Source organism: Saimiri boliviensis, chromosome 4 (genome assembly GCF_048565385.1).
Source record: "Saimiri boliviensis isolate mSaiBol1 chromosome 4, mSaiBol1.pri, whole genome shotgun sequence".
Taxonomy (NCBI): Eukaryota; Metazoa; Chordata; class Mammalia; order Primates; family Cebidae; genus Saimiri; species Saimiri boliviensis.
The window spans coordinates 141,452,643-141,480,613 of NC_133452.1; the positions used below are offsets into that span (position 1 = coordinate 141,452,643).

At 48.1% G+C, this 27,971-nt stretch overlaps 1 protein-coding gene across 2 annotated transcripts; it reads left to right on the forward strand.

Annotated features, from left to right (window-relative positions):
* The first annotated feature begins 2,337 nt into the window (after positions 1-2,337).
* Positions 2,338-27,689, forward strand: NQO2 (N-ribosyldihydronicotinamide:quinone dehydrogenase 2). 2 transcript variants are annotated; one of them, XM_003927396.4, is made up of 7 exons: positions 2,339-2,578; positions 6,905-7,002; positions 17,270-17,434; positions 19,521-19,651; positions 23,352-23,465; positions 24,799-24,900; positions 27,407-27,689. In XM_003927396.4, exons 2-7 carry the CDS (start codon positions 6,996-6,998, stop codon positions 27,581-27,583), a joined length of 696 nt encoding a protein of 231 aa, XP_003927445.1. In that variant the 5' UTR covers positions 2,339-2,578; positions 6,905-6,995; the 3' UTR covers positions 27,584-27,689. The 2 variants fall into 2 exon arrangements, with proteins under 2 accessions (XP_074254487.1, XP_003927445.1); XM_074398386.1 differs by lacking the exon at positions 6,905-7,002 and having other exon boundaries at positions 2,338-2,578.
* Positions 27,690-27,971: the final 282 nt, after the last annotated feature.

The following is a 27,971-nucleotide window of genomic DNA, read 5'->3' on the forward strand; positions in this document are numbered from 1 at the left end:
CTGATTAGCTGGGATTACAGGTGTATGCCATCACGCCTGGCTAATTTTTGTATTTTTAGCAGAGATGGGGTTTCGCCATGTTGGCCAGGCTGGTCTCAAACTCGTGACCTCAGGTGATCTGCTCACCTCAGCCTCTCAAAGTACTGGGATTACAGGCATGAGCCATCGTGCCCGATCCAAGTGTTTCTATTTAGGATGATGAAAACCTTTTGAAAATAAATATCTGTAATGGTTGCACAGCACTCTGAAGTATAATGTATAATGCCACTGAATTATACATTTAAAATGGTGAAAATAGCAAATTTCATGTTATAAAGATTTTGATACCCAAAAACGAAACCGAAAAAATCTCAAGACCTTTATGTTATTATAAGGAAACATTTTTCCAAAGGAATGGGGATGCTGGTAGCAGAAGGAAAAGAAATCTCATTAAATAAAATCAGAAGCAATGATCTCTTCAGGAAGTGGCTTAACTAAGTTTGGTTAGCCTTACCTTAGCTCCACGATGGTCCATTTTATTCAGAAATAGAAATATGGGCATTGGAGAGAAGAGGAAATGTGTACCTGCCTCACCTGTCTCCCTGCCCAGAATGCCGACATTCCTACTCACTAAGGCTAGGGATTAAATGAAAAGTGAGAATCTGGAAACCCCCAGAGATTATGTTAGTCGTTGGAGTTGACTATCTCGTTTTAATAGCATGACCTCCTCCTCAAACTCATAATGCAATTATGGTCACATCTCATTTGTTTGCAGTAATTGCTCAGCCCCACTAGCAGATTAGCAGGAAGTTCTGATATTTTCCTTTTGAGGATGGGCTCCTACTGAACTGTCCTGGAATCTACCAGCATTCAAAACTTACACGATCCAAAAGACCCAGGGAACTCGGCCAGCCCAGCTTCCAACCCCAAGCACGGAGCAACTTGCTCAGCCCACTTTGTGATCTCTCGTTGCTGCCACAAGGTGGTGACGTTGCATCACAGACTCGCACGATGGACGCCCAGGCGCCAATGCTCCCGGGCTCTGCTGTTCCATTCCTAAATGAAAAGTGCCCCCAGGATCTGGACTCATGGGCAGCCTGTTCCCCGCTGGGGAGTTCAGGGGCAAGAGGGCATCTCAGAGAGAGGCCACATTCTCACCTCTGAAGACAAGAAGAACATCAACACACAGACCAATCCCAGCACTGCACCTTAGAATGGGGAAGGCCACTGTGAGTTAAAGCGAACGAATGAATGACCCAATAAATATCTGAGAGAGAAAGTCCCAACGACTCATAGGAAGTACGATCAACAGTTGCAGTTATTTTTGTTAGGAACATTCTGAACACAGGGGAAACCTTCCTTCCTTCTGCTCTATTGTTGGAGTGGGACATCAACGTTTCTGGTCTCTATTTCTGGGACACCAGAAATCAAGGTATAGAATTTGGGGAGGTCACAGTGGCAGATGGCTGCCAAATGGGGTGGCAGAAGCCAGCGAGCGCTGGGAAAAGAGACAATACACCCTAACTTCACCAGCACCGCCCGGCTCAACCCCCCAGCGGCCCTGGTTCCAAGACTTTCCATTTTCTGGGCATTTCCTTGGCCTTATGCCATTTTCCTTTAATCGAGCATTTTCTTTGGAACCATGCACCCTTTATCCGGTTTCCCCCGATGGTGGCATCTCGCGAAGGACGGTCCGGTGTCCCAACAGCGTGTCGCGTTCCTCAGGACGCAGATTTCCTCCACAGGCACCCCCTGGGTTGCGCTTTTATAGCCACATCCACCCGCCTCCCTAACTCCTGAGCACCGCTGATGAGCTACATTTCTCGCCTCCGTCTTTTGGAATGAATCATCCGTGCACGACCTTTAGTGGGGAATCTTGCATAATACCAGTACACCAGCGGCTCTGTGGGTGAGTGACCTTTGGGACTGGCTTCTCTCACCAGCGTAACTCCCCCGGAGATCCCAGCAGACTGATGGTTCTATTAGTGGCTCATTCTTTCATTTGCACCACGGATCTCATTCTACAACCTGGAATACCTGCCGGGAGGGAGGGGGAGGCGAAGGGCAGGGGCGTCCCTCCTCTCGGCACAGCATCCCTGCGCTGAATTTGTTGAATTTTATCAGTCCAGTTTCCACGTCTCCGAAAGCCAGCAGGGTCCTCCCCAACCCCGGACTGCTGGGCGAGGCCCGGGGCAGACCTCAGGGGCGAGGAGTGGGCGGAGCTTAGGGACTGAGGCGAGGGTGGGGCGGGACGCCGGTGTGGAGGCGGGGCCTGGACGTGGGCGGGCACGGATTGAGGAGAGGCACTGGCCGAGGAAGGTGTGGGCGGGGCTCGGGGGCGGGGACGGGCGGGGCCTCTGTATGGCAAGCGTGCGGCTGAAAAAGGCCTGCAGTTCCGCGGCGCAGGGCAGGTCCAGGGCTGCTTGAGTCGGCGCTAGCCCCTGGTCCCCGAGGGCGCAGTCGCAGCGCTCCTGCCCGCCAGGCGTCTGACAGTGCGCGGCCCTGTGCGGCCGGAAACCGGCGCAACTCCGACAGCGGCCCTTTGGGAGGCGCGGGTCCCAATCCTGAGGCTCCTACTGGGGCGTGTGCTGGTCGGAGGGTGAGTGATCCCCGGTCGGGGACCGGGGGACTTGGGAGGGACAGTTCCCGGACGGGAGATCCAGGGCGCTCTCCGGAATTTCACCTGGCCGGCTACCTGGACCTGCGGGTCGTCGCGGCCGGACCAGGGACCATTCTGAACATGGGATCGTGCTTGGCTTTCACGGAACGCGCCCATACGGCCCCGGTGTCGAATCGTCTGGTGGAATCTGGCCTCAACCCTATGGAGCGGGTGCTGCTATCATAGTCATATTACAAGTAGGAATCAGCGGGCCCGAGGTCACTCTGAAAAGGGGGTACCGGGGTTTAGGCCCCTGCCTGAAGGCGCGGCTGAGCACAGTGGCTTGCGCTGCTTTTGTCAAGTACATTGTGGCAGTCTGAAAAAAATCAGCTTCTCTAACCTATAGTCTCTCTGAAAAAAAAAAAAAAATCAGCTTTTTTCTTTTTTTTCTTTTTCCTCTCCCAGGCTGGAGTGCAGTGAGGCAGTCTCAGCTTATTGAGACCTCTGCCTCTCGGGTTCCTCCCGAGTAGCTGACATTACAGCCGCCCGCCACCATGCCCAGCTAATTTTTGTGTTTTTAGTAGAGACGGGAGTTTCACCATGTTGACCAGGCCTGTCTCGAACTCTTGACTTCAGGTGATCCATCCGCCTGGAGTGCTAGGATTACAGATGGCTGGCCAAAATCAGCTTCTTTAACCTTTAGCCTCTGAAAAATTAGATCAGATTAACTTACTCTCCAATGATCCCAGAGTGCTAGGATTACAGACGGCTGGCCAAAATCAGCTTCTTTAACCTTTAATCTCTGAAAAAATAGATCAGATTGCCGGGCGCGGTGGCTCAAGCCTGTAATCCCAGCACTTTGGGAGGCCGAGGCGGGTGGATCACAAGGTCAAGAGATCAAGACCATCCTGGTCAACGTGGTGAAACCCCGTCTCTACTAAAAATACAAAAAATTAGCTGGGCATGGTGGCGCGTGCCTGTAATCCCAGCTACTCAGGAGGCTGAGGCAGGAGAATTGCCTGAACCCAGGAGGCAGAGGTTGCGGTGAGTCGAGATCACGCCATTGCACTCCAGCCTGGGTAACAAGAGCGAAACTCGATCTCAAAAAAAAAAAAAAAAAAAAAAAAGGATCAGATTGACTGTTAATCTCCAACGATCTCAGCCAAAGAAATACATGAAAAGGAATATGTATTAAATAATATACACTTCTAGCAGTGCTGTTCATAGTTCTGGGAAAAAATGGAAATGACTTAAGGTCCCAGAAATACGAAAGGGGGAACCAAAGGGTATGCAGGCATTGGTGTAGTTGCAGCATGAATACACACTCTGAATACATTGTGAAATGTTGTGTGTATCAGAATGCCCAGCAGGGGGCCTGTCCACATGGAAAGAGGCACAGGAAATAAAGTGAAAACATTACAAAATAACTTCTGCATGCGATTAAGATGAAATAATGTGGCCCAAGCCTGTAATCCCAGCACTTTGGGAGGCCAAGGTGGGCGGATCACGAGGTCAGGAGATCAAGACCATCCGTGGTGAAACCCTTCTCTACTAAAAATACAAAAAAATTAGCCGGTGTGGTGGTGGGCGCCTGTAGTCCCAGCTACTTGGGAGGCTGAGGCCGGAGAATCACTGGAACCCAGGAGGCAGAGGTTGCAGTAAGCCGAGATTGCACCACTGCACTCCAGCCTGGGTGACAGAGCGAGACTCTGTATTAAAAACAAAAGAAAGATATTTCATCAATGAACACATCAAAAATATCAGGGCCCATTTGACCTACTTTAGTAACCACATGGCTATTTTTTCCTGTAGGCCTGGGTAGGTGCATAGTTTCTAACGAGGGAGAAAACTGTCACTGCTATGGATGGGGTACCAAGAGAAGTGGCTGGGTTGAAGTGAACAGTGACACACTGCAAGTCAAGAGTCTGGGTTGGAGTCTTTCTCCACTATTTCAGATAGTATCAAAAATAGAGCTGAGCCACTCACATAGAGCTGAATTGCTCAGCTCTTGGACCTCAGATTCTTATTCTTAACCACTAGGGGGTTGGAGACTTGCATGCCACCAGACATATGATGTAAACATGTAAACTGGGCCAAGGAATGCAAAAGGGAATGGTGAGCCTGGGGACACTGAAGAATGGATGCCCTGCTTAGAGGAGTGGAAATGAAACATTTCATACAAACAGCATGTTGTTGGGTAATCACTCTGGGAACCAGAATAAGGTGTTCTCTTGGTCTGTAAACACTGGCATCATTAACACTGGTAAATCATTTCATATCACTAATTTTTTTTTTTTTTTTTTTTTTGAGACACAGTCTTACTCTGTCACCCAGGCTGGAGTGCAATGGCACAATCTTGGTTCACTACAGCCTCCACCTCCCACGTTCAAGGGCTTCTCCTGCCTCAGCTTCCTGAGTAGCTGGGACTACAGGCACATGCCACCATACCCAGCTAATTTTTGTATTTTTTAGTAGAGATGGGGTTTCACCATGTTGACCAGGCTGGTCTCAAACTCCTGACTTTAGGTGATTCCCCCCACCTCAGCCTCCCAAAATGCTGGGATTACAGGTGTGAGCCACCTCAACTGGCCATCGTTCCAAATTACTCTCTAGCTTAAGAGACTCCAAGTGCTTTCTGTCACGCTTAGAATAAAATCCTCATCCCTACCCTAGAAGGGGTCCGAACCCTCCCGCCTCTCTGACTGCATCTACTACCACTCAACTTTTTTTTTTTTTTTGAGCCAATATTCAACCAAACAGGCTTTTTTTTCTTTTTCTTTCTCTTTTTTCTTGAGACAAAGTCTCACTCTGTCACCCAGGCTGGAGTGCAGCAGCTGCAGCATGCGACCTTCCCCCAGCGGTGCCCAGGGTTCCAATTTCTCCGCATCATCATCTACATGTGTTCCTTTCTGGTTTTTTGGTAGTAGTCGCCATTCTAATGGGTATGAGATGGGATCTCATCCTGGTTTTGACTTGCATTTCCCTCATGATTAGTGATGCTAAGCATCTTTTGGTGACTTACCGGCCATTCATACATCAAAGGCCTATGCAAACCCTCTGCCCATATTTGCATCAAGTTGTTTGCTTTTTTGTTGTAGAGTTTTATCCGAGCTGTTTTTTTCTGGTGGGGAGAGTGGGTGTATTGGAGGCACCTTGTCTCTCCCAGAAGGAAACCAGAATTTCAGAGATGGCCAGGATGGGGGTGAGGCCGTGGTGCTCCCTCGAGCCTTTGAGGCCCCCCTGGGGGAACTCACATTTTCCCCGGGCCCCATGTGTGTCAGCCACTGCACATTGCAGCCATTTCTTTCTCACTCTTCCTCACTCTTCTGGGCCATGCTGTGACTTTGTTGACGACGAGGAGGCTGAGGCACAGAGGGGTGGGGGATGTGCTGCAGGGCCCGAAGCTACAATGACCAGAGCAGGAAACTGACGGGGGATGGGGAGGGGTAGAGTGGGGTGGGGTAGGGTGGGGGGGGGTCTCCCCTGGCCTCCGCTGCCTCCCTGGAGAATCTCAGAGACTTCTGATTAGAGCCCAGGTCTAAACCAATTCCTGTTATTTTCAGGTGAGGGGAAGGGCGTACAATGGCCAGTGCTGGCCCAGCAGTGTCCACAGCACCAGCCGAGGCATGCAGGCACCCAGCAGCCATGTGGTGGCTCACTGATCCCCTGGCTTTCTGCTCCATCTGAAGGGGAAAACTTGGGGAAGTCAGGAAGGCCAAAGAGGCTCACCTCTTGCTTCCTACCATGGCTCATTTCCTAGGTCCTTTGCTGTGCGACTGCCTGGGTAGAAGGTTCTGAGTCCTCTCAAAAAAAAGAAAAAAAGTATGGTTTTTGAAATTCTGCACAGCTTGTCCTCTGGGGTCTAAACCTCCAGAAGACTCCTGGCCTCTCTTTTTTTTTTTTGAGATGGAGTTTCGCTCTTGTTACCCAGGCTGGAGTGCAATGGCTCGATCTCGGCTCACTGAATCCTCCGCCTCCTGGATTCCGGCAATTCCCCTGCCTCAGCTTCCTGAGTAGCTGGGATTACAGGCACGTGCCACCATACCCAGCTAATGTTTTATATTTTTTTTAGTAGAGACGGGGTTTCACCATGTTGACCAGGATGGTCTCGATCTCTTGACCTTGTGATCCACCCGCCTTGGCCTCCCAAAGTGCTGGGATTACAGGCTTGTGCCACCGCGCCCGGCCAACTCCTGGCCTCTCTTGAGAGGTCTTTCTTTGACGTGTTTGCATGTCTGCCAGGAAGCAGCAGTCGTGCCTAGATGTGGTGCATCCGACCTCACCTGTGCCTCTCCCCACCTCTCCTGGGTGTGTTTTCTCTTCCAGATTGCTGGGTTCATCCACAAGAGCCACCCACCAAATCCGAGAGCCCCAGCCACCCACCAAATCAGATAGAAAGAATCCATCTTCTTACCCCATGGCAGGTAATGATTCACTGTGAGGGAGTGGAGGAATAAGTCTTTTTTTTTTTTTTTGAGATGGGGTCTTGTTTTATTGCCCTGGCTGGTCTCAACTCCTGAGCTCAAGTGACCCTCCCACCTTGGCCATCCAGGTAGGAGTTAGACTCTTAATCAGAAATTGAATGCATTGTTTGTCATAAAAAATCCAAGCCACATGGGAATATATAAACTATCTGGAATTATTTTATTTTCTCTCTCTCTCTTTTTTTTTTTTTTTTTGGACAGAGTTTCATTCCGTCACCAGGCTGGAGTGCAATACCACAATCTTAGTTCACTGCAACTTCCAGCTCCTGGCTTCAAGCGATTCTCCTGCCTCAGCCTCCCAAGTAGCTGGGACTAAGGTGTGTGCCACCATGCTCAGCTAATTTTTGTATTTTTAGTAGAGATGGGGTTGGGCCTTCATCATGTTGGCCATGATGGTCTCGATACCTTGACCTCATGATCCACCCACCTCAGCCTCCCAAAGTGCTGGAATTACAGGCGAGCCACTGTGCCGAGACTTGTTTTCTATTTTCTCACTTGTTTTATTGTTGCTTTCGACTCCTTCCAGAATGTAAGTTCCTCAAAAATGGGGCCTTGCCTATCCTGTCTTTATTCTGCTTCCAGGCTCTGAAATGATCCCTGGGTCATAGCAGGGGCTCACGTGAATGACCCCAGGAGGTACCTTGGGTAAAAATTCAGTAAGATTCTATCTTTACTTTTGCAACTGCTTATCATGCACGTATACACAAACACACAATTTTGCAACTTCTTTATTTCACCTAACAGTATACCATGGAGAGCCTTTCATTTTAGAATACACAGGTTGAACTTATTCTATACATTATAGTGTAGATTAGGATTTTCGACCTTGGTACTACGGACATTTGGGCCAGATAATCCTATGTTTGGGGGATTCTCCTGTGTGCTATGGGGTGTTTAGCAACATCCCTGGCCTCTGCCCACAAGATGCCAGTAGTACCACTCCCCCACCAGCTGTGACAAACAAAAGTGTCTCCAGGCACTGAAAAATGTCCCCTGCAGGCAACACCGCCTCCAGGGTGTTGAGAACTATTGGTGAGAACTATTGGTGTAGGTATCTCATCTGTATCTATTCTCATGTTAAGCCCCTAAGTAGAGTGCCTTTATTAAAATAGGAGTCTGAGAAAGTAAAATTAAAATGTTAACCATTTATCTAATTTACGAAATTCAACCTTTGTACTCAGCTCAATGCCCTGAAACTCTTTGCTTCAAACTGATATATGTATTTTCTCCCTAAGGGCTTAGTATAAAAATGTAAATCAAGAGTTTAACATCCTCTTAAAGGTTACCAGGGTATATTTAATTAAACATATCACCAGGCTGCCTCCCAGAGGAAGTCAGTATATAATCCTGCAAACTCTTTCCAATGAAGAAACTGCTGCTCCAGAGGCCCCTGGTGTGAATGATACAGCCTGTGCCCCTGAACTGAGTGAGCGCAAAATCACCAAGACAAAGGCTAGGCCAAATTGCAGGGTCTTTTTTGTTTTGTTTTGTTTTTTGTTTTTTTGAGACGGAGTTTCGCTCTTGTTACCCAGGCTGGAGTGCAATGGCGTGATCTCGGCTCACCGCAACCTCCGCCTCCTGGGTTCAAGCAATTCTCCTGCCTCAGCCTCCCGAGTAGCTGGGACTACAGGCACTTGCCACCATGTCCAGCTAATTTTTGTATTTTTAGTAGAGACGGGGTTTCACCATGTTGACCAGGATGGTCTCGATCTTTTGACCTTGTGATCCACCCTCCTTGGCCTCCCAAAGTGCTGGGATTACAGGCGTGAGCCCCTGCGCCCGGCCGGAAAACATTTTTTGATACCAACTTTCTGAAACCTCTTGAAGTTGTTTTCTGGTTTCAAGATTTTGTCTGACCAGGGAGAGGCTCTCTAGGATGAGGCATGACCTATTGTCATAGAAGCAACATTGTTCATTAAGGGGGGCACATAACCCCCCTTGTTTTAAGAATAACAAATTTAGCCCTCACCTGTTTTGGAGGACCATTTTAGCCAAAGACTCAACCTGATCAGTGAGTTGGGAAATGGAGTTTTCCAGGTGGCTTAAATCAGTATCTATGTGCCGAGAGAGAGTTTTAAAATTTTGGTCCCCAGTTATAAGAGCTGATATTCCAACTGCATTGGAGCCAGCAATGCCTAATTCAACCAGTAGAGGGATGACGATAGGGATTTACAGCACGGATTAGGGTGGAGTAGGTAAGAGTGCACAAGTCTTAGTGAATCGGGGGATGAATGTTTGACATTCCATTGTCCTTGCAGTGGGGCAGTCTTGACGTGGATGTGATGAGTCCAGTCCTTGGATGCAGTGGGTGTGGTCAGGATAACCCTGTACGGTTCCTTCCAACGGAGGGTGAGGCCGGAGGTGGCGAATCTTTTAACAAGGACAGAGTCTCAGGGCTGGAAGGGTTGTGTCAGCTGGTCTGTGAGGTCCAATGGGGTGGGACGGGTATCCTTAATGAGCTGGTGTACCTGGGATTGAATAGACTGGAGCGCCTGTAAGGACTTGAGGAGTGTCTAGTGATGGATTTCAGCATGCACCGTATCCACAGGTCTGGGGAGTAAGGGAGGGGGCCTGCTGAACATGATTTTAAAAGGGGAGATGCCTTTCTGATAGGGGGTGCATTGGACACAGATGAGGGCAAAGGAAACAGCTGACCCAGTATTCACTGGTCCCTAGGATAAATTTTGTTAGGGTTTCTTTTAGGGTCCGGTTCATTCTTTTGACCTGTCCTGAACTCTGGGGACGATAGGCACAGTGTAATTTCCAGGATATACCCAGGGCCTTGGTTAGGCCCTGAGAAATTTGTGCAGTAAAGGCGGGCCCATTTTCTGACCCCAGCGTTTAGACGGAGGCTGAACCGAGGAACAAGGTCCTGTAATAGTTTTTTTCTGACCACCAAAGCAGTCTCGGACCTAGTGGGGAAGGCTTCGACCCATCCAGAGAACGTTATCTATAAACACCAGGAGGTATTTATAGCCATTTGCTGGGGGTTTTATTTCAGTGAAATCTACTTCCCAGTGCTCCCCAGGGCCAGCCCCTCTGAGTCTCACTCCCACCTGGCTAGACCTGTTCCCTCCCGGATTTACTCGGGCACATACATCACACCGAGTAGTGATTTCCTTGATAAGTTCATGTAAATGGGGAATGTAGTCCTTGGCTTTCAGCAGCTCAGTGAGTTTGGTCTGTCCTAAGTGAGTGGCCTGGTGTGTGTCCTTAACTAGGGCCCGTCCTAGAGCCTCAGGGACCACGATCCTTTGGTCTGGCAGTATCCACCATCCTGCGGAGCCCTGTGTGGCACCCTGTTCCTTTGCAAAGTCCTTCTCACCTGAGTATGTGGGAGTAGGGGGGCAGAACTGGGGCGGGCAGGGTTACGAGGAGGGTCAGTGGTTTCACTGGCCCATGGCTGCCTGCCTGGTCTGTAAGTCAGCAGCCCTGTTTCCCCTCGCCTCTGGTGAATCTCCCTTTTGGTACCCCTTGCAATGGACTAATGCCACAGTCTTGGGCTTCCATATAGCCTCCAGCAGGGCTAGAATTTCCTCTTTATTTTTATAGCTTTTCCTTCTGAGGTAAGCAGTCCTCTTTCTTTGCATATTGCTCCATGTACATAAGCTGTAGTGAAGGCATCACAGCTGACGGTATAAATAGTGACAGTCTTTCCCTCTGCCCAGTTTAAGGCTTTTATCAGGGCTCTAAGTTCAGCGTTTTGGGCTGACGTCCCATGTGGAAGGGCCTGGGCCCAGATGACCCGCTCTAGGGTAACTACAGCTGCTCCCCGCATACCTGACTCTGTTGAGCATAAAACTGCGGCCATCCTTATACAGTACCTCTTCCGGGTTCCATAACGGGAAGTCGGTGAGGTCCAGTTGAGTGGTTTGGATGGCATCTATTATTTGTTGACAGTTATGTATGGGTTCTTCTGGCTCACTATTAGGCAGCAGTGTGGCCAGATTTAGGACTGTAGTCTTCAGGAACTTGATGCAGGGCTGGTCCAAGAGTAGAGCCTGACACTGTACTATGCGGGCATTAGACACCCACCTTCCTGGAGCCCCTCGGAGTAATGATTTTACTGCATGGGGTGCCACTAGGTTTAATTCCTGCCCCAAAGTCAGTCTGTCCACCTCCTTTACCAACAGGGCTATTGCTGCCATGGACCAAAGGCAGGCTGGCCACCCAGAAGCTACAGGATTAAGTCTTTTTGATAGGTAGGCGACCGGCCTGGACCATGGTCCAAATGTCTGGTGAACATCTCCTTTGCGATTCCTTGTTTTTCATGTACAAACAACCGGAAGGGTTTAGAAATATCTGGCAAGGCCAGGGCTGGGGCCGAGGTCAGACCGGCTTTAAGTGTATCAAAAGCCTGTTGTTCTACTACTGTCTAAATTAGGGGTTGATTTCCTCCTGTGCAGGCATACAGAGGCTTCGCTATTTTGGCAAAACCTAAAATCCATAGCCCACAGTACCCTCCCGCCCCAAGGAACTGCCAAACTTGGCGTTTTGTGGTAGGAGTGGGTACCTGTAGTACTGAGGGACACGGCTGGGCGCCAGTGCCCGGGTGCCTTTTTCTGTGATATAGCCCAGATAAGTAACCTTTTGTCAGACCTGGGGGATTGGTCTCAGCCCACAGTCCGGGTACACTCTCCTAGAATTGGCGGAGGAAGTCCGATGTTAATGCCTGATTTGTCTCTGGTGATAATGCTTCCTGTAAGAGATACTTGTCTGACAGAGCACAGGTGATGAGGCTTTGCTGAGGTGCTTTTGATACAGAGGGCAAAGCGGGGATAGGGAGGCAGGCCTGATTTTTGCAGAAGGAGATGGTGGCTCCAAGTTTGTGAAGTAGGTCCCGCCCTAATAGCGGGTAAGGGCATTCTGGAAAAACTAAGATGGAATGGGTAACGGTGCCGTTTCCTAAGTGAACAACTCGATTTGTGGTCCATGAACTTGTGGTCTTTCCTGTGGCCCCCTGGATGACTGTTTTCCTACTGGATAGTGGTCCCAGAAGCTGAGTAAGCACTGAGTGGGCCGCCCTGCTGTCTACTAAAAAACTGATAGGTTTTCCCCCAATCTTTAAAGTAACCCTGGGCTCCTGGGGGCTTAACAAATAAGAGCCCTGGCCCGGCCCGGACCGTTAATCCTGACCTTCTAAATTGAGGATAGCCCTCGGTGGCTTTTCCTGAGCGGTTACTTGTCTTTTTCTCTCTGGGCACTCATTTTTTCAATGTCCCTCTTGTTTACGGTAGGTACATTGATTTCTCTCTAATGGGGGCTGGGGGCCCCGGGGGCCCTTTTGCAAGGCCCCCTGCTCTTGTGGAATGACTCGTTTCCTGAAGGGCTGCTTTTACTGCCTTAGTAACTTTTTTGTCTTGTATAGCTCCAGGAGTATCCTTGTTATCAAAAACCGTCTGGGCAATTTCCAGCAATTGGGTCAAATTCATTCCCTGGAATCCATCTAGGTGTTTTTTGTTTGTTTGTTTGTTTCGTTTTGTTTCGTTTTGAGATGGGGTTTCACCACGTTGGTCAGGCTGGTCTTGAACTCTTGACCTCAGGTGATCCACCTGCCTTGGCCTCCAAAGTGCTCGCATTACAGGAGTGAGCCACCACACCTGGCCCCATCTAGTTTTTGTAACTTTTTCCTGATATCTGGGGCTGACTGGGAGACAAAGGCCAAATTAATGGCCCTTTGATTTTCCGGGGCCTCAGGGTCTATAGGAGTACGGGTACGATCCACCTCTTGTAGGCGTTCCAGGAAAGCAGCCGGCGACTCCTGCGGACCCTGAGTCACTGTTCCTACCTTGGAGAGGTTGATGGGCCTCCTAGCAGCCCCCTTAACCCCTGCTAAAAGGTACCAGTGAAAAGTGTTCAGAGCCTGGTGACCCCCTGAGGTGTCGGGTTCGGGTAGAGGGAAAAACCTCTTCAATTCAGTCCCAGGTCTCTTCTACTGTCCCTCCCCCAGACCTACGAGGGCTTTCAGAGCTTCCTGTCTCATTCTGCCGCTTCCCTCTGTGGTGAACAGAATCAGTAATAATTGTTGGCAGGCATCCCAAGTGGGGCCATGAGTCTGGAGTACAGATTCCAAGAGCCCTGTCAAAGCCCGAGGCTTCTCAGAGAACAGGGGATATTGAGCCTTCTGACAGAACTTACTTCATGTTAAAACCCCGCTGCCACCTCAAGTTCCCCAGCCTCCCAGCACGACCCCCTCCCGGGGAAGTTTCTTTTTTTAAAAAATAATTAATTAATTAATAATTTTTAAATTTTTTTTTATAAAGACGGGGTTTCACCATGTGGGTCAGGCTGGTCTTGAACTCCTGACCTCAGGTGATTTGCCCGTCTTGGCCTCCAGAGTGCTTGGATTACAGGTGTGAGCCACCATGCCTGGCCCCCGGGGAACTTCCCATCTGAGCAGGTCCCTAACCCTCCACCTCTCGCCTTCTTCCCATTCCCCAGCACGACCCCCTCCGGGGAACTATTTCAGCAGTTCCCTAGCATGACTCCCTCCTGGGAACTATCAACCTCAGCAGTTCCCCAGCCCCTTCCCTCCTGCACAGCCCCCTCACACCAGATGCATTTGCTGACTTACAGGCCATAAATTTTTTTTTTTTTTTTTTTTTTTGCTATGCCACGGGTGCTGCGTGCCAATTTTGGGTGCAGCCTGGCAGCTTTTCCCCTGCTCTTAATAAAGCCTGTTCCAGCACCTGGTGTTTTGGCCTTCTCTTTAATTTCTATCACCTTCCAGTTATATAAGTCACTTGACGAGAAGGGGATGTGAACAAAGAATGGGTGACCCCAATTGTCTTCTCCCATTGGGGGTGCCTCTCAGAGAGGAAGGACCACCAGTGGGTGTGGAGCTCTGCTGCGGGTGTGCAGGAGGGAGAAGAATCGGTTACTGGTGCTTTCCGGCGGAGGATGCTTGAGGCCCAGATTCGGGAGGCCTTGAGTATGGTGGAGGTAATTCTTGATCTTCTGCCGTGGAAGGGAGTACAGCTGGCGCCGAAGGGGCTTTCTTAGGGCCTGCCAGCATAACTTGTAACCCAGCATACTTTATGCAGCGTTTAAGCCAAGAAGGGGGCTGTTGAACTAAGCCTAGCCACTGGTCAATGTATGGAAACTGATGTGGGTGCCCAGGGGAACCTGTCACCACATTCCATACAGCCTGGGTTACCTTGGGATTCTATGTCCCGGTGTCTGGCCACTCCACCCCAAACCATGGCCACTCCAATTTACACAGGGTGCGGGGTTTTCTCGGGGTCAGTTTTACACCATATTGGCCTGAAAATCCAGCCTTGCAATTGGCCGTCATGCCCTGGAGTGGGGTGCAGGGCGGGGAACCAAATGATCCCATCTGGTGTTTTTTTTTTTTTTTTTTTCTTTCTTAGCCTACTGGTTGTTATCCGGACCTGTTTGCTTTTATAGTACTTCCAGTCCTGGAAAGCGTTGTCCTCGTGCCTGCCTTTCCAGCACTGGTTTTAAGTATGCCTCTGCAGCAAGGTCTTGTAAGGAGGGGGCAACAAGCTTGATAGGCCTATCCCTGGCGCAAGGCAAAGAGATGGGTGGAAGCAGCCAGGGGTGCAGGTCGATGTCACCCATGTGGGACCACAGTGGTGAATGGTAAGCTTTTAGGAGATAAAAACCGCTTTGGGAGGGTCTGCCCTTAGATGTGCCCTGGAGTCCAAGGGCTTAGGGAAGGTTGGCAAGTGACAAAACAAATGAACAAATGGGCCAGCAAATTAAGCGGGTGTGAATTTTGAATTCACCATGGCTTATAGAGATCACAAAACCTTTTCTAGTCAGTATTAACTGGTGGGTGGCAGCCAGCCTCTCAACACTGGGGGTGACGCCAAAAGTGAGAGTTCAGGTGGGGATAGAAGCACGACCCATAACAATACTTCACCACTTTCTGACAGAATATACAGTGGTCTCTCTCTCTTTTTCCTTTTTCTTTCTTTCTTTTTTTTTTTTTTTTTTTTTTTTTCCGCTCTAGGCGGACAAACAGTTCTGGCTTGTCTTCCTTAGAATCTGACTTTTAAGATTCCAGAAAAAGCTACAACTGAGTTGCCAGGGGCAGAATCACCTCCCAGACATTTAAAGGAGAAAAGGAGGGGCCTAATTGTGAAAGAGGAAGAGGAAAGAGAATAAAGTTATTTCTAGGGGCAAAAGTCAGTGAAAGTCCCCTGCAACCAGTGATCATTTAACCCATTGAGAACATCATCTGGCCTTAGTGAGGCAGGCCTAAACCACCACAGATCAGTTAATAAGCACTTCAGAAAACTAGAGAATCTACAGTAAAGACAGGACCACGTGAGAGTTAGACAGACACAGGGTGGGTGTCCCCCAGTGGAGACCAATCTGATGCCTGCCCAGCTACATCCCTGAAGGGATATTTCAGAGTGTCTTGGCCAGGGTGTACTTGTATAAACCCTGGGCCTGGTCACCGCAGAGATGAATCACCGTTATGCCCTATGACATCTCTGTGGAACCACAGGTGAAGGCCCTCACAGGTCCCGTAGCCCACTGGCCATGGGACCACACATATATGCACTCACAGCGAGGTTACGGAAGACAACCAAAAACTGAATTACCCGAACCTCCAGTGACGTCTCATGGTAGGCTTGCCTAATCAGAGATTAACGACCACGTCCAGTCTCCTGACTTAGGCTCCTGATGGACCGGTCCCCCGATTTCCAGACCTGACTTACCTGCAGAGGTTCCCGGGATCCTGAGGAATTTTGGGTGAATGTCGGCCAGGTAGTTGCTCCTCTGCCACGGGGCCGGAACTTTGGGGCCCTGGAACGTCTCAGGGGGCGCCTCCCCTAGAGATCCCCGAGGTGAGGGTGGCCCCTTGGGCAAGACCCCAGGGATTTTGTCTCAGTGATGATGGAAAATTTCTGCTGGGGGCTCCAAATGTTGTATCCAAGCAAGCGCAAAATCACCACCGAGACAAAGACTAGGCCAAATTGCAGGGTCTTTATTGCCAGTGGCCCTGGAGGACTCACATCTCTCTGACCGGTGGCCCCGAAAGGAGGGCGTCAAGACTTGATATGCCTGTAAACCACATCCTGGGCAGGGGTGAGGGCAAGGGGCTTTGGACATTCTGATTGTTACTTAAGTGTTTCACCAAAGTCAAGATAAGTGTTAGTTTACACATTGTCTGGGTAGGGTAGAAGTTACAGACCTTAGTTACTTATTACAAGTTGCAGGGGCCAAGATGGCTTGGGTTTGGACTGCTTGCCTGTCACATTAGGGTTACAGAGAGCAGTTTTGATGGAAAGCCGAGGTATAGTCGAGGTATGCAGTTTATGGGGCAATTACCATGTCACAGCATGATTCTTTCTAGAGTCCTCTTCGTCATCAGCGTCACCGCAGGAAGGTGGGCTCCATGTGGCCCTGCCTTCCCTCGAGACCAGCGGGTCTGATTCCTTATGCTTTGTTTAAGTGTCAGATTTTGATGAACATGGGGGAGATGGAAGCAGAACTGTACCACACCAAAAGGTGCCTGTAGCTAATGCCTGCAAACGTAGAGTTAGCATGGAAGATTAATTCCAGCAGTTCTTTATTTTGGTGTTAAGGAGCTGGTCTAAACCTTCTCATGGGAGATAACAAAATTAAGTTGTTTTTTAAAGGAGATAGTGGTGGTATTTTTGAGGAGACGTAATTTGACCCATTGTATTTTTGTATGTTAGTAATCCAAAGTGATGTTGAGCTATGAATAACTTGATTTTTTAAATGCCCATTACTTTAAATTGCCACCTATTAAAAAGTTTGGTGTTTCTGGCCAAGCATGCTGGCTCATGCCTGTAATCCCAGCACTTTGAGAGGCCAAGGCGGGTGGATCACTTGAGGCCAGGAATTCAAGATCAGCCTGGCCAACATGGCAAAACCCCATCTCCACTAAAAATACAAAAAATTAGCTGGGCGGGGTGGCACACACCTGTAGTCCTAGCTACTCAGGAGGCTGAGGCATTCGAATCGCTTGAACCCAGAAGGCAGAGGTTGCAGTGAGCTGAGATTGTGCCACTGCACTCCAGTCTGGGCGATACCGAGACTGTCTCAAAAAAGAAAAAAAAAAAGAGAGAGAGGAAGAAAAGAAAGTTTGGTATTTCTTAGCTTCAATTACTGTGATGCACCTAAACATTCCATTTTCATCTTAGTCTTCATTTAATTTGACTGAGAGAAGTTGCTCTTCAAGAGGAACTGTTTTTTTATCCCGATTTAGGGAAGAAGGTACTAATTGTCTATGCGCACCAGGAACCCAGGTCTTTCAACGGATCCTTGAAGAATGTGACTGTAGATGAACTGAGCAGGCAGGGCTGCACAGTCACAGTGTCTGATTTATACGCCATGAACTTTGAGCCGAGGGCCACCAGGAAAGATATCACTGGTGAGTCATGTGATCAATGCTCTATCTGTAAAAACTATCTTTGTGCTTTTTACTTTAAAAAATGACTTCCAGCTGCAAAATGGCATGGTAGAAGCAAGCTAGCTTCACTTTCTTCTGCAGAAAAAACAAAAACAAATACATAGCACTGAGGTTATCTCTAGCAATATCCAAGAAGTCAAATATGAGGATGAAATAGTTCCCAAGAGCACATATGAGTGAAAAAACTCCAAGCAGATGGTAAGAGAATTGCACTTTCATATCCACAACCCATCTCCTCACAAACTACCCAGCACCAACTGTGTGGGAAGTTTCCTCCCAAATCACAGTTTCTACCGTGGAAAAATAGATCAATGTGGACCGTCCGCTTCCCAATTTTCTTGAGTTCACTGGAAGAAGACCTTTTCCTGCCTGAACCCCAGAGAAGCATCAGGAGTGCCTAAAGGGAGAAATATACCTGACGACAGCCAGAGATGATGGAGGGAGATGGGAGTATCATCCCTAGCCCTGAAAACTCTGATCTGTAAATTAGCTAAAGCAGATGCCAAACCAGAGTGGTTGTTCAGCAGCACCGCTCTGCAGGAGGTACATTCAGCAGGTCCCCTGGGCATGAACTGCCACCCAGCCTTCCCACACTTACCACGCTATTCCCTTTGGAACCTCTCATACTCAGGACTGGCAGCACTCTGATTAGTTACCACAGCTGAGGTAAACCTGGGCATAAGCCACCATCTAGTGCCGAAAAGGAGGCAGTGGCTTAGTAGAGAGGGAAAAAAAAAAGAAATTTAATGGGAAAATTGCGAAGACTTTCTAAGCAAATATATGTAATGAAAATGAAAACAAGTCAGACATAAAGGACTGAAATAAATAGATGTCATCCACAAGAAACAACAGTAAACAGGGAACAGTGACCTCTCCAGACAGACAAAGCAAGGATCCAGTGACTGAATCTAGTGAGACGGCTCTGTTTGGGCTCTCTGACTAAGAATTTAAAATGGCATTTTTAAGGAAATTCGCTAATCTTCAAGATGACACAGAAAAGCAATTCAGAAATGTATCAGATAAATTTAACAAAGATTAGTGAATTTCCTTAAAAATGCTATTTTAGGCCGGGCGCGGTGGCTCACGCCTATAATCCCAGCACTTTGGGAGACCGAGGCGGGTGGATCACGAGGTCAAGAGATCGAGACCATCCTGGTCAACATGGTGAAACCCCGTCTCTACTAAAAATACAAAAAATTAGCTGGGCATGGTGGTGCGGGCCTGTAATCCCAGCTACTCAGGAGGTTGAGGAAGGAGAATTGCCTGAACCCAGGAGGCAGAGGTTGCGGTGAGCTGAGATCACGCCATTGTACTCCAGCCTGGGTAACAAGAGCGAAACTCCATCTCAAAAAAAAGAAAAAAAAAAGTTAAAAAAAAATGCTATTTTAAACATTTATATCTTCAAATGTTTTCTTTTTGCACGTTAGTGTTTTTCTTTCGTATTGAAGAATTCCCTTTAGCATTTCTTATAATATGGGTCTGGTGGTGGTACTACTGGTAAAAGTAAGCACACAGAAGACTCTAATGCTGTAACTGCGTGCAATCCACTCATCCTAGTAGGAAGTCTAACAGAAAAATCTATCAAAAACAATAATCACTATGGTGACCTGTTAAGAGCTAGTGATAAGCAATATAAAATATGTAAATTGAGACACAAATACTCAAAAATGTGGGGGTGGGCATGACATTAAAATGTAGAGTTTATTTTTTTAGACCTGTTTGGTGTTGAACAAGACATCCACCCTCTCTTAGGTCTCAGTTTGCTCTCTGGTAAATTGAGAAACACACCAGTCCCACCAGTTGTTATGAAGAAAGTTGATATATATGGAGCACAGCACCTGCTAGGTAGGAAGTGCTCAATCATTAGCCCTCCCAGACTCTTTCTCTTTCCCTAGTCTGGACCCAGGGTCCAGCTTCTGGTCAGGCTGCAGCAAATGTCTTTGACTTGCTCTGAGGAGTCCGGTATACACAGGGCTACCGGGAGGGTGGGGATGGGCTGTAGATGTCCACCTAAGAGTGAGAATGTTTGGCCTCTTCCCCTCCACAGGTGCACTTTCTAATCCTGAAGTTTTTAGTTATGGAGTGGAAATGTACGAAGCCTACAAGAAAAGGTCTCTGCTTGGCGACATCACTGAGGAGCAGAAAAAGGTTCGGGAGGCTGATCTAGTGATATTTCAGGTTTGTTTTTCTCTAATTAATATATTGAATCAGACTCATCTTATGTACAAACGCTTTCTGGACTTTGAGTTTTGCGCTGCTTCTAGAAGTGGAATTAATAATTTTAGCACAGTTGCACACTTACTGTGTAGCAGGAAAGGCCGCAGGAAATGGATCTCCTGAACACTGAATACAGGAGGAAAGAGTTTATCATTACAGCCGGGAGCTGAGGAAATTATCCGTCCAAATTTGGCTCATCTAACAAAGGAAGGTTTTGCCTTTATATAGGCTTATACTTTTGATATTACACGTGGAAGAATCTTAGGTTTATAGCTTTAGAAATCACATATGAAAAAGGTCTTGGTTTACAGTTTCAGGAATCACATATGAAAGGGTTCCGGTTTACAGTTTTAGGACTCACGTGAAAAGGTTTCTGTTTACAGTTTCAGGAATCACATATGAAAGCGTTCCGGTTTACAGTTTTAGGACTCACACGTGAAAAGCTTTCTGTTTACAGCTTCAGGAATCACATATGAAAGGGTTCCGGTTTACGGTTTTGGGGCTCACATGTGAAAAGGTTACAGTTTCAGGAATCACATATGAAAGGGTTCCGGATCACAGTTCTAGGACTCACATGTGAAAAGGTTACAGCTTAAGGAATCACATATGGAAGGGTTCCAGCTTACAGATTTAAGACTCACACGTGAATAAGTTTCTGGTTTGATCTTGTTTTAAGTAAAAATAGTGCCTTCTGGAGAGTTTCCCCAAGACCCAGCCTGCCACCTCCAGGAAGGTGAAACAGGAGGCGCCAGTCAGTCAGCCTTTTCTTCTGTTGAAATGCAATGTGATAGTCAAAGGGGAAGTTGATCTGAGATGCCTGGGTCTTCTTCTTCAACTGGGCAAATGTTGTAACCTAGTTACAACACTTCACCTAGTTACAACACTACTTTGAACACTTTACCTAGTTGTACACTACTTTAAACACTTTACCTAATTGGGTAAAGACATCCATGCAGCCAATATCACTCATTCAAAACCCTGACCGCCATGTAAATAGGAATGAAGAATTTTTCTATTAGCCCAGTGGTCCAAGAACCTTCTGAATCCTGCCAGGCTTGTTGCGTTCCTTCTCTTCCAGTTCCGACCCTGAGACATTTTGGGGCTGCTTGAGAACCACATTTCTCTGCACAAATGCTTATCAAGGTAAATCAGGCCAAACGCAACTCCTTAAATATCCTGCCTTAAATATCCTGATCATCAATAGGAAAATCTCTAGGTTCCATCCTTTCAGTGGTTGCTTCACCTTCTGCCTAGTCACCTGCCTGTATTTGGGTTCACAAGGAGATGAGATCACTGCAGAGAGAACTGGCCCCGCAAAACAGCCTCCAGGAGTGCTAACTCAGCAGGCCACTTCCCACCACTGCAAGGAAGATGTGTCTGCATAGCCGTGACTGTAAGCCTGGCAGCAGAGTATGCACACGAGCTTTGAGGGAATTGTTGGGTGGCCAGAAATTCCTGTCCAACTAGAAAGCAAGGGGAATCTATTCTAAGGGCTCTGGTCACTTGGGCCTCCTGGATGCCAAGGACAGAGCTGTAGCTCTTATTCTTATAAGAATAAGAATCTTATTCTTGGATTCCCATCTGCTCCTTTCTGCCTCTTGCTTCTGTTTTCTCTCACTGCATGTCAGGGACTGGACCCCCTGGATCCAGAATTTCCAAACAAGGGATCTGATTGGTCCAGATTGTTTCTATTTTTCTTTTCTTTTCTTTTTTAAAGATGGGGTTTCACCATGATGACCAGGCTGGTCTTGAACTCCTGACCTCAGGGATCCACCCACCTCAGCCTCCCAATGTGCTAGGATTATAGGCGTGAGCCACAGTGCCTGGCTGATTGTTTCTATTTTTCAACCCTGCTTGAGGATGGGGAGTGGGTGGGAGAATGAGAGCATTGCTCTCATGAGCCCAACCGTGTGAGTGCAAGGCAGGGGGTGAAGGGCATGTGACCACTTTCCAGACAAAACCACATGTCCAGAATGATGAATTCCCCAACTCTTCATAAAAGCAAGCTGCATGTGCTGGAAGAGAGCTGCCTCATCCCTGCCCAGGCTTGCCTCTGCACACCTCTTCCTGACACCAGCCCTTTCATTTTTTTTGAAACAGAGTCTTGCTCTTGTTACCCGGGCTGGAGTCCAGTGGCACAATCTTGGCTCACCACAACCTCCACCTACTGGGTCAAAGCCATTGTCCTACCTCAACCTTCTGAGTAGCTGGAATTACAGGCATGTGCTACCACGCCTGGCTAACTTGTGTGTGTGTGTGTGTGTGTGTGTGTGTGTGTGTGTGTGTGTGTAATTTTTGTAGAGACAGGGTTTCTCCATGTTGGTCAGGCTGATCTCGAACTCCCGACCTCCGGTGATCTGCTGGCTTCAGCTTCCGGAAGTGCTGGGATTACAGGCGTGAGCCACCGCACCGGCCCACCAGCCCTTTCTTTACTCAGTCACCTTGCACTGCTAATGTGGCCGATGTGCAGGATGTTCTTTGTCCGAATTACAGGTGGGTGGATTCACAGTCTTCAGAACTAGGTGACCATGTGGTTTATCATCCATGCCTTAATACCATGCCAGTACAATGGGCCTGTATCCTGGGGTGCATGGTCCCAGCAGAATCAGGCTCAGCTCTCTCCTCTGCATCTCCTGTCTTCCTCGGGTCAGCCAGCCATGTGGAGCCCACTTCTCCTCCCAGCACCCACTCCACTCCCATAACCAGGTGGTTGGGTAGGCTGAGATCTGGCCTTTCTATAATGGCCTTTCTTTGGTTTCACTTCATTTCCCTCCGTTTCCCTGCCTTCCCCTTTTTTTCTAATACTTTGTCCATAGGGTCTGCATTATAAGGTTTTCTTTTATTCAACATTAATAAAAATTTCATTCCCCACTACTATACTACTAATATCAGAGCCCGCCACTCACCGAGCATTGACTTTGGGCACTGTGATGTGTCCTCACCAGGATGCTGTAAGCTGCGAGCTATTAGCAGCCCTATTTGAGGAATCGGGAAAAGGAGGCACAAGGAGACCAAGTAACTTGCCAGTGTCACAGAGGCAGGTTGTGGAGCTTGGGTTTCAATGCCAAGTCCTGAGTTTGTTTTATATTGAAAGTACACAAGACATTGGCTTCCTGCTTTGCTAACAGATGATTCCCTATGTTTATTTCCCGTCCCAGGTGGTAACACTGGATGTAATGTTAGGGCATTTATGGGATAGGGAGGTCTTACTGCTGGTCTACGGAATCCACACATATGACCTTAGTTGGTGCCAGAATCCATAGCTGCTCAGCACCTGGTTCAGTCTGAATCCTAGATGCTAACAACACCCCCCAAACATGGGAAGGGGCACGCTTTTCCACACCCTTCCTTTTGATTGGCATGGTCACAGATTGCTGCTCCCCAGCCAGTGTCACGCAGAGCTCCTTATCCCCTCTCTGCCTGTCCAGGGCCAGCATCAGGGGCTGTCACTGTGGGATGCAGAGCTACCTGTAACAGCAACAAGGACCACTGTCAACTCTGTTCTTGTCTCATGTCCATACTGTACCTTTCAGAGCTGACCACATGGGTTAGCCTCACCTGCCCAGCTGCCAGGGAAGAGGACGGCTGTGGGCTTCATTTCAAATCACCAGATAGACTAAACTAGGAAACCTCAGTTTCTGTTTGCTCTTGCCGCCCACAGTTTCCGCTGTACTGGTTCAGCGTGCCGGCCATCCTGAAGGGCTGGATGGATAGGGTGCTGTGCCAAGGCTTTGCCTTCGACATCCCAGGATTCTATGATTCCGGTTTGCTCCAGGTATGTGCTCTTCGATAAGGATCACTGTGGATAGTTGTAGTGAGGGGACGGAGGCATGCGTCTTCTATCGAGCTACATTTCTAGTTTGCTTTTTCTTCCTTGGCAAATATTGATAGAGCACCCACTATATACAGAGCACCATGTGCTGCACACGGGTGAACACAGCATCATTTTTGGTCATGGAACTTTTTGTCTAGTGGGGCTGCAGACCCATCCTCGGCATATTATATGCATGGCAAACAAGGGAGTGGGCCAGGTGTCAGGTGACGGGCAACCTGGGCAACTTTACGTGGGCAACTCGGTGGCCAGCCCTGGCCCCAGAGAGAGCATCTCTTTCATGGTGCAGAGTCCAGCCCTGGCCTGGCACAGGTTCACCCCCCTGAGGATCATGTTCCTGCTGTGAGACAAGATCATGCGACACCCACATGGCAGGGTGAGGAGGGCTTGGAACCTGCTAGATGTGCAACACGCAGTAGCTATGAACTTCTTACTAAAAGAATGATTTTTAAGGCTGGGCGTGGTGGCTCATGCCTGTCATCCCAGCCCTTTGGGAGGCCGAGGCAGGAGGATCACTTGAGGTCAGGAGTTCAAGACCAGCCTGGCCAACATGGTGAAACCCCCTCTTGACTAAAAATACATAAATCAGCTAGGAGTGGTGACAGGCGGCTGTAGTCCCAGCTACTTAGGAGGCTGAGGCAGGAGACTCACTTGAACCTGGGAGGTGGAGTTTGCAGTGAACCAAGATCGCTTCATTGCACTCCAGCCTAGGCGACAGAGCGAGACTCCATCTCAAAAAAAAAAAAAAAAAAAAAAAAAAAAGGGAATGATTTTTAAATTCTAAAAGCCTCAGAAAATAAATGCATGTAAGGGAAACATACTGAGTAACCAAGATCTGTCTTGGACCATGAATGGTCCTACCACTTACTGAGCGGCCCTGTGTGCTGGGAACCTTGTCCTACGGTCAGTACCTCAGCCATATCGTCACACATGGCATCATGGAAACCTGGTTTCCGCCAGCAACCTGGGCATGTTAGAGCTTACATGCTCTATTCACTTGGATTGTCTCCTCCTCCTGTTGGGATGGCACTGTCACTTGTCTCCTCCTCCTGTTGGGATGTCATTGTCACCTGTGGATGGGACATTCACTTGGACTGTCTCCTCCTGTTGGGATGTCGTCATCACCTGTGGATGGAAGTGTTACATTTGTCCACCCCTGGAGGCTGCCCACACACAGGCTCTCTGCTGGCTGTGCTGAGCCTGTGCGCTGGAGGCACGCCAGCATTTCTGTCCTCTTCTGGAGTCCGCACAAATGCATCTGCTTTCTCCCCTGCAGGGTAAACTAGCGCTCCTTTCCATAACCACAGGAGGCACGGCCGACATGTTCACGAAGACAGGAGTCAGTGGAGATTTTCGATACTTCCTGTGGCCACTCCAGGTAGACCAGCTGCGAGTAGCTCCCTTGCTTGTTGGCACACGCACACATGCACAAACACATGCACACACACACGCTCTCAGCTCCCCGAGGGGTGAGATGAGATGGGATGTAAGCGTGATGCCCCACACCATTTTGACTCCCCTGGATACAGAAAATTATAACACTTTGCCTCTTTTCAGTTTTTTACTTGACAGATTTGAAAAGCTTGACCAATAGGGAAAACGTGCCCCCATTACAGCTTTTGATATAGTTTGGGTGGAAGCCAAGCCAAACCTGCTTATCCTGATGTCTGCTCTTGGTCAGCAGAGTGGCCCCGAGGTGGCCCTGTTGTGATCGGTGCAGGTGGAGGCTGCCCACATGGCTCTGGCAGTGCTTGGTGAGGGCAGCACTGCCCTTAGATGCTGGCAACTGGTCCCCAGACCCTGCATTCTGATGGCCCCATGCTGACCTCTGCTGGCCATGCCGACCCTTGCACAGACAAGGGGCCTATGGAGCCAGTCCACACCCACGTCCCATTACCCAGGCCCTGCCCAGGCCTGCTTCCCCAGGGGAACCCTTGCTGCCTGCGTGAGTGCCTCTGGGCCTGAGAGATGGCCGAGTAGTGGCTGTCTGCCAAAGGGAAGGTGGTGGGCAGAGCAGTTCCAATGTGCTGGGGTGTCTGGGAAAGGAACCCCTGGTGAGGGGTGGCAGAGGGAGGGTGTGGGGAGCAGACTCCAGGTCAGGGACTCCAGGGAATCCAGAAACCTAAGGGACAACTGTCCTTCCAGTTTGTTTAACGGGGAGGGGATTGTCGAGGCAGGAGGAGAGCTCGTTCTTGAGGGGTAGGGAGCTTGCTGGGAAAATGTACACATTGCCCCTTTCCCGTGAGCTCTCTTTAGGTGTGCATGCCTTGCCGATGTCTTATTGGGTTGTTGGTATTTTTTAATACTCTATTTGTCAGCACTCTTCATATATCAGAGAAATTAATTCTATTATGTCCTTTCAAAACACGAAGATTTTTTCTTCCCATAGGCGGTGCACGTTGGCTAAGTTCATTCCTTGCTTTTGTTGTTATTTGCGATTATAAATAGGATTTTGTCTTCAATTACGTCTTCTAAAAGTTCTTTGGATTGGTGAAAGCTATTGATTGCTGAATATTGGTTTTTTACCCAGGCCATTTGCTGTTTTCTCCTGCTAATCATAATTTTTTCTTAGTTTCCAGTAATAAAGTCATGTTGTCTGAGGCCAGGTGCAGTGGCTCACACCCGTAATCCCAGTACTTTGGGAGGCCGAGGTGGGCAGATCACCTGAGGTCAGGAGTTCAAGACCAGCCTGGCCAACATGGCAAAACTCTGTCTCTCCTAAAAATACTATGATCAGCTGGTGTGGTGGTACACGCCTGCAGTCCTAGCTACTGGGGAGGCTGAGGCAGGAGAATCGCTTGAACCCGAGAGACAGAGGTTGCAGTGAGCCGAGATTGTGCCACTACACTCGAGCCTGGGCAACAGAGAGAGAATTCACCTCAAAAATAAATAAATAAGTAAATTTAAAAATAAATAAATAAATAAAGCCATGTTGTCTGAGAAAAAAAAAAGGAGAAAGTGGTGTGTGGGCCTCTCACTTCCCACCTGACAGGGCAGGCCCGGGTGTGGGTGTGGGTTTTAAAGAAAGTAACTCAGAGGGTTGAGTGTGATATTTCTAGGAAAAAAAGTAGTCCCCTTTGAAAGGAGAAAGTATGTGATTCTCATCAATTACTGATAGTCTACTGAAGGAAATGATCATTTACAAGCCTGACCTTGCTTCTTCACAGGCCAACCGGTCTCTGACATGTCATTAGCCAAGTTCAAATTCTTCTTGATTTTGAAAAAAAAATTATATTTTTTTCAGTTTGCAGAGGTATGTTTTAGAGCAAAAAAAAATGAGACATATAAAATATAAAAGAGAAAGTCCCTTTAATTCCCCCTGGAAACACGCACCTCAGAAAGAATCACTTTAAATAATTCAATTTGTTTTCTTAGGGCCCATATATTTTCTCACGTAGGTAATTTTTATTATTAGGTTTATTATGTTTACTGCTCTTTTGCATAAACGGCATAACATAAATACTGCCTACAATTTTTTGCTGTTTTCATTTAACAGGTATCTTGAACAAACTTCCATGGTACACATTATAGCTGGAATAACCTCATTCTGGAATAAGCTATAGTGTGAACGTACCATAATTTCCCCAGTCAAGCAGAACTATAATGTTTGGTGTCTGAATCAGTTGCGAAGATTGTAGGTTAATTGCAACTATAAAAATAGAGCTTGGAAATTCCAGGAGCGCCAGGTTCTTCACCACGCTTATGCAAGGCTTGCATCCTAAAGCTACAGGGAGGTTTAGCTTTCAATTGCCTCGTAACATTAAGGTTGTTTCATGATTTTTTGAAGGGTTGTTTCACACCATTTCTCCCCTTAAATCATTTAACCGAATGGTATGTAACAGGTGAAGTTTCTCATGAGTTCTTTCCTTCTCTTGTGGCTTTAGCATGGCGCATTACACTTCTGTGGATTTAAAGTCCTTGCCCCTCAGATCAATTTTGCTCCTGAAATTGCATCTGAAGAAGAAAGAAAGGGGATGGTGGCTGCGTGGGCCCAGAGGCTGCAGACCATCTGGAAGGAGGATCCCATCCCCTGCACAGTCCCCTGGTACTTTGGGCAATAACTCTGTGGCACGTGGACATCATGTAAGCAGCACACCAGGAGACCCAGGTGCAGGCAGAGAGAAGATGGTGTGGTCATGAAATAAAATTACAACACAACTACCTGGAGATACTTGTTTCTTTCTTTTTGCTTGTTGTTGTTGTTGTTAATTTTAGCTGTAAGGAGTAAATGGGCACTACTGTTTCAGGGGTATACTGTGTGGTGCTGGAGGTTGGGCTTCTATTGATCTCATCATCTAAATAGTGAGTATAGTTCCCAGTAGATAGTTTTTCAACACTTCCCTTCCTCTCTTCATTCCCACTTTGGGATTCCCAGTGTCTACTGATCCCACCTTTACGCCCCTGTTGGAAACAGATGCTGGGTGCCGCAAAGAAAAATTAGCACTGAGA

Excerpts from the sequence above, each read along its gene's own strand:
- NQO2 (XM_003927396.4), top strand. Across the intron at positions 19,652-23,351 it reads CTGATCTAGTGATATTTCAG|TTTCCGCTGTACTGGTTCAG; the intron begins GTTTGTTTTTCT and ends TGCCGCCCACAG. Across the intron at positions 23,466-24,798 it reads ATGATTCCGGTTTGCTCCAG|GGTAAACTAGCGCTCCTTTC; the intron begins GTATGTGCTCTT and ends TCTCCCCTGCAG.